At 39.1% G+C, this 9,830-nt stretch overlaps 1 protein-coding gene across 1 annotated transcript; it reads right to left on the bottom strand.

The window, feature by feature from the left end:
* Positions 1–5,552: 5,552 nt before the first annotated feature.
* Positions 5,553–9,492, bottom strand: SPATA45 (spermatogenesis associated 45). Its single transcript, XM_044003167.1, has 2 exons — positions 9,249–9,492; positions 5,553–5,572 (listed from the first exon to the last, which is right to left on the bottom strand). Exons 1-2 carry the CDS (start codon positions 9,490–9,492, stop codon positions 5,553–5,555), a joined length of 264 nt encoding a protein of 87 aa, XP_043859102.1.
* Positions 9,493–9,830: the final 338 nt, after the last annotated feature.

A 9,830-nucleotide genomic window follows, 5' to 3' on the forward strand; every position in this document is an offset into this window, starting at 1 on the left:
CTATAAAGAATAACTCTGGATTGGGGAGGAAGGAAGGATATACTAAGTGATATAAAAATCAAAAGTAAATTAAAAAAAAAAAAGATCTAGGTCAGTTCAGGTCATATCCAGTTCATAAGAAAAACAAGTGTATTCTAATTCAAGACTGGGGACTCAGGATCATGAAAATGGATTACTAAGTTCACCCTAACATTGAAATGAACCCAATCTAGTTTCATTCTTTTCTCTCCATTTTTTTTCTCAGCACTTAGGTTCATTCTCTCCTCAAAATCTAAATTAGCACTTTCGGAGGTACAAGTCTTTGTATATATTTTATATGTTTTTGTTGGGTGTATATTTCCAGTCTTCTTCTCATCATGCTTTATATATCTTGAGCAAATGTTAAAAGAACCCAATTCTCAAAGTGAACTTAACCAAGAGAGCAATTGCATGTGCAGTCTCTGAGAAGATAAACATAATGTTTTCATTTCTTTGTTATTTCCTAATGAAAATCATGAGAGCATTCACTTCTTAGTGAGCAGAAAATAAATGTTGACTGACTCTCAGAAGTTGTGTAGTCACCCTACTCATGTCAAATCCTTGAATTCAATGAGTTGACAAGTAATATTTGGAACTGACAAAGTTCATGGTTCTCTTTTAAGCACTTAGGGCAAAGAGTAAAGAACAAACGGGATATTACTCTCAAACCACTTACCAACCAATGAGAATGTTCTGTGGAGCATGAACAAGCTTGGGACCATGATGGTTTTCCTTGGTGCCTTTGATTCTGCTCCAACCCTCAGAGTATTGAATATGTGTCTGTTTACTTCATTTACTATTCCATTCAATCCAACTTCCAAAAGCATTTATTAAGTACATATCATCTGTAAGACACAGGGTTCAGTGGATACAAATTAAAAAACAAAACAGCCGCTGCTATCAAGGAACTTACATTCTGGGAGAGGGGGGAGGGAGGAGGGAAAACAGTCCTACATGTACCTAGATATGTCAATGCAGGTTAGTTTTAGGAAGTAAAAAGAATGAAAAACTAGAAGGACAAAGGAAAGCTTTACAGAGGAGATGGCAACTGAACTTCTCAGCGCCCAGATGAGCAGAGGTTTTAAGCATGGGACAATTTGGTTTCCAATTTGGTTTCCAATTTGTCTATTTCTCCTCTAATCTTAAATGTCATCTCATTTGTATTTATTTTAGCAAATACACAGAAAAGGAAAATAGGATGAAAGTAAGTGGACCATGTGGTAATCTAGTTTAGCTGAGGTGTCAGGCTGAAGAGTAACAATGTGAAATAAGATTAGAAAGCTAGTTTGGTGGGGCAGCTAGGTGGCGCAGTGGATAGAGCACCGGCCCTGGAGTCAGGAGTACCTGGGTTCAAATCCGGCCTCAGACACTTAACATTTACTAGCTGTGTGACCCTGGGCAAGTCACTTAACCCCAATTGCCTCACTAAAAACAAAAAAACAAAAAAACAAAAAGAAAGCTAGTTTGGAGCCAGAATGTAGAGGACCTTAAATGCCAGGCTGAAGAATGTCTATTTTATCCTTGGGACAGTGTGGGGCCAGTTTCCTCATCTGTAACCTAGGGAGCTGGGCTTGGTGGTCTTTTAGGACCCTTTCAGCTCTAAATTTTTGATTCTGTGATTCTTTGAAGGTTTTTCAGCAGGAAAGTGGACATGGTCAGATTTAGGCTTTAGAAAGGTTATTATGCAGCCAGTGGAGGATGGATTGGAAAGCAGAGAGACTAGAGGTACAGAGACTAATTAGGAGATTATTATAAGAGTTCAGGTTTATTATTATAAATAATTATAGATTATATTATATATGTATATATATATATCACATATATAATTATATATAATTATAAGAGTTCAGGCAAGGTGATGAAGGCCTGGATTAAAATGATGGCTATGTTAATGGAAAGACACATATTCCTTAATATAAAAGATTCCCCTAATGGTGCTTGGAGGTAAAAGCCTTGTTCAAATTTAGACCTTTGGCAATTTGGGTTATATTGACCTTCTCTTAGGCTAATACCCCTTCACTCATATTAGCCATCAGTGGTGAAGGCTTTTGGATTGTTTGATTCCAATTTTAGATTACTTCAACTGCCAGCAAGCTCATAATAATTCAATAATTTGATTTGGCAGCCCAAAAATTTGATTTTAGACTGAATTGAGAGGTATAGTGTCAGAATGAGGGGGATGATCATCATGTTGTTGATTGTCTTGGTCAAACTACACTTGGAGTATTATGTTCAGATTTGGGCCTATGTTTTAGGAAGTACATTTAACAAATTGAGGTCCACAGAAGGTAGATCAGGATGATGAAGGAGCTAAAAAGGATAGTTTGAAGGAACTGAAGATTCCAAGGTTAGCAACTGTAACAATTGGAATGATGCCACCTGCTGGAGAGCTACTGTAGGAAAGCTCCGCCATGAGGAGAAGGTGTCTGAGGGCAAGCCTGACGGTCAAGGTCCTTGGCGTCAGGAAGTGATGTTTGCTCGTGGGTACTGTCTATCAAAGCTACCAGCCAATCAAATTGAGGAGCCTCCCATTTCTGGGAGGAACACACGAAGTAGGAAGTGGACACTGGAAGAGGGCTTTTTCCTCTTTTGGTTCCTGACCTCTCCATGGTGGGTCGGATGATGGGGTCTCTTAGAAATGGTTAGATTTTTACCTTTCTCTCTGATCCTAATACTCTTTAATAAACACTTAAACACTTAAATGCTCTTGCTAAAGCTTATAATTTATTGGCAATCACTCATTAGATTTTAGATAGTATAGCTAGAATTTTAGCCCCTTACACAACCTATGTGAATATATAACAGGGCTCAATTCTAAGCATTTGCATCAAACTCTTCTCATTAGTAGAGTGCCTACATAAAGGTTACAGTTGGTGAGGACTTGAGAAGAGAAATGTTTCCTTTTCTGGCTTCTGATTTTCACAAAAGACATTGTAAGGGGTCTAAAATTCTAGCTATGATGTCTAAAATCTAATGAGTGATTGCCTTAAATTAGAAGCTTTAGCAAGAGTTTAGACTTTTAAGTATTTATTAAAGTGCATCAGAAATTGGTGAGGAGAGAGAGGTAAAAGACAAACTTCCTCTAACTATCTAATAGATCCCAGCATCTAACCTGCCAAGCCGAGGTCAGGAACCCAAAAGAGCCCTCCTCAGGGGTTTCTCCCATAATCCCCCTTGTGAAACCGGAAACAGGGCCATCCACACACACACACACACACACACAGCTCCAAGCTAATTGGTTGGTAGCTCTGATTGACAGGTCCCACAGTTGGTTCTATAGATGTAACTTTGGACGCTAAAGTCCCATAGTTTCCAAGTCACATGCTTTCTCCTCATGGTGGAGCTTCCCTGCAATATCTTTCCCAGCAGGGGGTGTCATTCCAATTCTCACAACATCTAAGGTTCCAGGCTATTTCCAAGGAGAAATCTCTGGAGGAAAAGACTCCAGGAAGATGTCAACATGTAGAGAAGCCTGTGCCTTGAGAATACTCCTATTTTAGACTTGTCACACTAGAGTTTTTGAGGGAACTTTGCTTTGTATGAAATCAGGGGACTCTTACTCTCAGCTGAACTGACATTATCAGCTCTCCCAGTAGATCTCATTCAATCTGTGTATTTCCTAGTATATTCTAATCTGTATAATTTCTCCAATTTCTGTTTTCTACTGGCTTAGATAATTTTATTCATTAATATAATGACCTTTGGGTAACAAGCATTTGGTACACAGGGTTATCAGACCTTTGGATTTAGCTTGGAGCACTCCTTATCCAATTAAGGGACTTCAGGAGAGTGACTTGAACTTCAAAACATATTTCCAAAAGACTACAAATATTTGGGTGGGGGGAAGGGGGAAAGAGGATAGATACAACTCTAGTTCAATATTTAAAACATATTCATTCAAAATCAAAAATCACCCATTACTCATAGAATTTTAGCATGGAGACTATTTGAGGGGGTATGTTAGTAGTTGTCATTAGTAGTAGCTTAGAAGCACTTAGCGTATGTGCTTTGGGATCCAGTGTCTTTCTTCATTTGTGGTCTCTAGCTGAAATTCCCTAGGATTCCATACAAATAGAAAGGTAGTCTAACTCTTCATGACCCCATCTTGGGCTTTCTTAGCAAAGATAGTTAAGTGGTTTGCCATTTTCTTCTCCTTCTTATTTTACAAATGAGGAAACTGAGGCAAACAGGATAAAGTGACCTTTGCTCAGGGTCACACAGCTATATGAGGCCAGACTTGAACTTAGGAAGATGAACCTTCCGGACTCCAGGCTAGGAATTCTATCTACTGTGCAATTTAGTTACCCCAAAAAGTACTCAAATTGTCCCTATTTTATAAGATGAAGAAAACTGAGGCTCAGGGTAAGTGATTTGTCCATGATCACACAGTAAATAGAGGAGGGATTCAAACTCAAGTTTCCTCTGAATCTAAGTCCAGTACTCTTTCCATTACATCATACTTTTAACATGTTTAATTCAAAGGTGATCTAAAGTAATTTAGAATTGTTTTAGGGCACTAACCTCTTTACATCTGCTGTCCTGTCTGGTTTCCTTGCCAGGAACAAGATGACCCTCCCAGGACAAACTCATCACTTCTAACCTCACCACCATGCTGCTAACTCAAGCCTTGATTGATACCACCCCCCTTCAGTCTTCTCTCCCTTCTGATTGGAGGGCAGGTGGGGAAGTACCAAACTCCTTCCAGCATCCTGGCATCCTGGGTCCATCATCAGTCATCTTCACCTTTGTCTTGCCACTGTACTCCAATGACTCTGGAGGAGAGAGCAAGGCTGACAGCTTTGGGCAGCTCTGCCTCACTCAAATCCAGTTCACATGCAAGTCAAGACTTCATATTCATGATAACATTGGTCCTCTTTGAAAAACAAGGATCAACAACAACAATTTAATTCCTTCCAATACCTTCCTTTGGAGAGGGCAGAAACTGGACTCTGCTCACTCTATTCCTCTGCTGCTGCTGCTACTGAACCTGGTTTAATTTCTATGGAACAAGATACCCTTTGGTGTCGCATTCCCCTATAGCTTGTGCTCGCTTGCTTGCATTCATGAACACACGAAGCACCACCACCACTGCTTTCCTTTCTTTTTGTAAGTTGTAAATTGTACCTTCAAATTGTAAGCTCCTTGAGAGCAGGGACTATCTTTTTAAAATTGTATCCCTAGCATTTAGCACAGTGCCTGGCAAATAGTAAGTGCTTAATAAATGTGGATTGGATTGGATTGACCATTTGAACTGACACATCTTTGGTCCCTCCACTTCACTATGAAACTTTCATCTGAAAACAGAGTGTGGAAATGAAAGTATGGTATATACCACATTGAAATTTTTAGTGGTATAACTTGTAATTTAATTGCATTGTTTTCTAGATCATATTGCAAAACTTAGATAGGGTAAAATAAGTTGAGGAAAATTGAAATTAAAACACTGGATTCAAATCGTATACACCCTGGTATATTTTTGTTTATTTTCAAACATGTCAAACAGTCAAAACAAAAGGCACATTTGGTGATGGGTTTTATCCAAATATGGAATTATCTGCAAGATAAAAAAAATACAAGTGACTTAAAAGAACATATGTCAATAGATTTGTATTATGTATAAACACATGAAGATCTATATGTGTACATATGAAAATAAAATACAAATAAAATATATTTGTAATCACCTGAACTAAACACCTATACTATTCTATTTTTATTGATTTTGAAAATCCCATTTTTCATGTATTTAAACTAAATACATACCTAAGTTTACTTTATAAAGCTCATAAGGTTGGTCACAAAAGTGTAGGGTTTAGCATAATCTATTAGTACTACAAAACAACAACTTCCATTTCGTAATCGATCATTATTTATCTTGTCTTCTCTTCAGCCTTTCACACTGTCAATCACTCTTCTCCCTGATACTCTTTTCTCTCTAGGTTTTTGAGATACTGCTCTCTACTTCTACCTATCTGACCATTTCTAAAGCAGAATTTTAACCATGCCATCCCCTCTACTCAATTAATTCTAATGAATCCCTATTGTTTTCAGGATCAATATAAATTCCTCTTTTTGACTTTTAAAGTCTTTTGTAACCTTGTCCTTCCAGCCTTCCCAGTTTTCTAACTCTTTCAACTATACCCCATCCATGTACTGTGAACCACTGACATTTGCCTTCCTTGCATTAGACATTCCATCTCCTCAATCTGGGCATTTTCCCTTGGTATCCCTCATGTATTTAACTCTCACTACTCTTCTCTGCCTCCTAATTTCCCTGGCTTCCTTCAAATCTCAGCTAAAATCTCATCTTCTGCAAGGAGCCTTCCCTCTATTGATTATCTCCAACTTATCTTGTAATGTTATCTTTATACATAGTTGTTTGCATTTTATCTCCCCCATTAGACTATAATCATATCTTTGAGAGCAGAAACTGTCTTTTTGCTTTCTTTGTATTCCCAGAGCGAGGTTAGCCCAGTGCCTGGCTCATAGTAGGCACTTAATAAATGCTTGCTTTTTGACTGATAGCAAATATCTCAGGAGCAATCTGAATCCAGGTCTTGCTGACTCTAAGACCGTGCTCTCTACTCTAGCATATAGCCTTTCCTTGTTGTTGTTCTTGTATAGAACAAGGTAGAAGGAAAGGCGTTTGAACAGGTATATGGATTTCTGAATGTGTGTCTTTGACTACATTATTTTTATGTTTTTAATGTTACTTTCTGTCATGGATTAATCATATGCACGTGATATTTAATAATATTCGGACAATCTGCTTACTGGTATCTTATCAAAAGCAAGACCATTGATTTTGGGTTGGGGGTGGGGAGCTTAGGAAAAGTATAGCAGGAAATAGTAGGTAGTGTTTACAAAATGGGATCTTTTTCTCCTGACTACATGGCTTGTGGACTGCAAATGCTCTTTTAGAACTCGGCCTAGAGGACTCCCACGACTTAAATTGTAGGCAGACTGGATTTAAACTCTCTCTGGAAAGAAATTCAGCCTAGAAATGAGACAATCTGGAGAGATGGGAGAGATAGAAGCATAATAGATTTAGAATGAGAAAGTTTCTTAGAGATCATCTCATCCATGCTCTTCATTTTAGCAGTGAGGGAATGGAGTTTAAGTAGTTTGTTCAAGATGACATCAGTATTGAGGTAAGACTTTGAACCCATTTCAAAACCATTGCTTTTTTTTCACCATGTAATATTGAATGTTATCAAGGAAAAAAAAATCACATAGAATCATAGAAACTTAGCAGCAAAAGGAACACTAAAGGTCTAATCCAAATCTCTGATTTTACATGTCTCATTGGTTTCCCCACCCATACCTGCCATCCCCAATCAAGGATATAATCACCTAAAGTAAGGGGAAAATAATAAGGTGTTAAACCAAGTATGGAAGATATGCCTGTTGCCATGTATCTGTTTTTTTTTTGGGGGGGGAGTTGTTTTTTGTTTTTGCGGGGCAATGGGGGTTAAGTGACTTGCCCAGGGTCACACAGCTAGTAAGTGTCAAGTGTCTGAGACTGGATTTGAACTCAGGTCCTCCTGAATCCAGGGCCAGTGCTCTATCCACTGCCCCACCTAGCTGCCCCTATGTATCTGTTTTAACAAAGCATGAAGTCACTTGATTGAAATGGAAGGGCCAACTGCCATTGGTTAACTGAAGACTGGTTATACCCTTTGTGACCTATAAAAAGTTTGTTAGCTAGCACTACAATCCATCAGGTCAGGGGTCAACAGCTAAGAAGAACTCAAGTTCCTGAGATGGTGCATCTACTTTTTCCATGGATGCAATTTTCTGGAAAAATATGTCCTATGAGCAGGGGACAGTTTGTGGCTAATGCTATATAACTATATCATCTTAATAAAATATCTTTGCTTTGAGCTCATTGTGTTTACCAGCTAACTATTAAAGGTGGACTCAAAAATGGGAGCTTGTGAGCTAAAATGTTAAGAGTATGGACCCGGGCAGCTAGGTGGCGCAGTGGATAGAGCACGGCCCTGGAGTCAGGAGTACCTGGGTTCAAATCCGGCCTCAGACACTTAACACTTACTAGCTGTGTGACCCTGGGCAAGTCACTTAACCCCAATTGCCTCACTAAAAAAAAAAAAATTAAAAAAAAAAAAGAGTATGGACCCATAGATTCACATTCTTGAGCCTGAGGGTAGCTAGTAGCTGTCTGCTGGGGATGTAACCCAGAAAGGTGCCACATATATGCTTGCTACCTTCAAATATTTAGAGTTGTCCTGAAGTCTGAGATAGACTGTGTGGTATAGTGGAATTGATGCTATAGGCTCAGGCCTTTATTTAAACCCTCTTGCTTACTACCTGTGGGAAGATTTTAGGAACAAGTGGTCACTTCACCTTTCCAGGCCTCAGTTTCTTTATCTCTACAACAGAGGAGGTTGGACTAAATAGTTTCTGGAGTAATTTCCAGCTCTATGTTCCCCCAGGTGACAGAATGGAGATAAAGTAGTTAGAAATCACACAGAGGAAGATTTTTGACTCAAAAGAAGGAACTTTTAAAAAAATGGCCCCAGGGGCAGCTAGGTGGTACAGTGGATAGAGCACCAGCCCTGGAGTCAGGAGTACCTGAGTTCAAATCTGGCCTCAGACACTTAACACTTACTAGCTGTGTGACCCTGGGCAAGTCACTTAACCCCAATTGCCTCACTAAAAAAACCCAAAAAAAACGGCCCCAAATGGAATGGATTGCCTAGGCAGTTAGTGAATTTCCTGCCATTGGAATGTCTCCAAGGGGAGGCTGTGTAATCATTTTTCAGGAGGGTTATCAATAACTCAGACAGAGACTAGTGGATAATCTCTCATGTCTATGCCAGTTCTACAATTTTGTTATTCTGCAATAAACATCTACTGCATTGGAAATGTTAGGATAGGGAAAGGACACACTATCATTTAGTTTACCCAATCTAATGTCTATCTCCTTCATATGTAGATGATATTCTTTCCTTTTATATTGTTTTATATATGTATATATGTAACAAAGACACACACACACACATATCTCTTTTTTTTTTTTTTAGTGAGGCAATTGGGGTTAAGTGACTTGCCCAGGGTCACACATCTAGTAAGTGTTAAGTGTCTGAGGCCAGATTTGAACTCAGGTACTCCTGACTCCAGGGCCGGTGCTCTATCCACTGCGCCACCTAGCTGCCCCCACACACATATCTCTTTAAACTGTTTTTGAGAATCCAGTTAAAGTTACTTACTTCTCTGTGGGAAATGCCTCTTCTGGATGTGAACGGGGTGGGATAAATCTGACCAGGAGCTCCTGCCAGTATCAGAGGTAGCAGTCTCCTTGATTTCTGCGGTGGCCATATGTTGAATTGGTAAAAAATGTCTCTTCTGAGGTCTTAGCCAGGTCACATCATTTCTAGCTTCCACCATGCACCAACTCTCTCGTTGTTCATTCATCTCCAGGATACGCTTGCTCACTTTAGGCACTTTAGACATTGTATTTAACGTTGAGGGTTCTCCAAAGGCTCAATTATACTTTAAGGTGTGATGCCTTTGGGAGAGAGAATGATATTCTATGAGGTTAACATAAAATGCCATTTTCATAGCAAATAATGGGAAAAGAAGTACTCATAAGGAAGCAGGCATTCCTGTTGTAACTGAATCTGGAGGTTGCAAAAAATTTCACAACAGTAAAAGGTTATGTATACCTGTTTTATATACCTATATACCTGGGGTCGCGTAAACATTTCTTGGGCAAGAAGGGGTTGCAAGTGGAAAAAGGTTAAAAAGCCCTGGTATAGTGGATAGAATGTTGGCCCCAGAATCTGAAAGAT

The sequence above is a fragment of the Dromiciops gliroides genome, chromosome 4, assembly GCF_019393635.1.
Source record: "Dromiciops gliroides isolate mDroGli1 chromosome 4, mDroGli1.pri, whole genome shotgun sequence".
Classification (NCBI taxonomy): Eukaryota; Metazoa; Chordata; class Mammalia; order Microbiotheria; family Microbiotheriidae; genus Dromiciops; species Dromiciops gliroides.

Excerpts from the sequence above, each read along its gene's own strand:
- SPATA45 (XM_044003167.1), bottom strand. The coding sequence starts at position 9,492 with ATGTCTAAAGTGCCTAAAGTGAGCAAGCGTATCCTGGAGATGAATGAA. Across the intron at positions 5,573-9,248 it reads GAGGCATTTCCCACAGAGAA|ATAATTCCATATTTGGATAA; the intron begins GTAAGTAACTTT and ends TTTATCTTGCAG.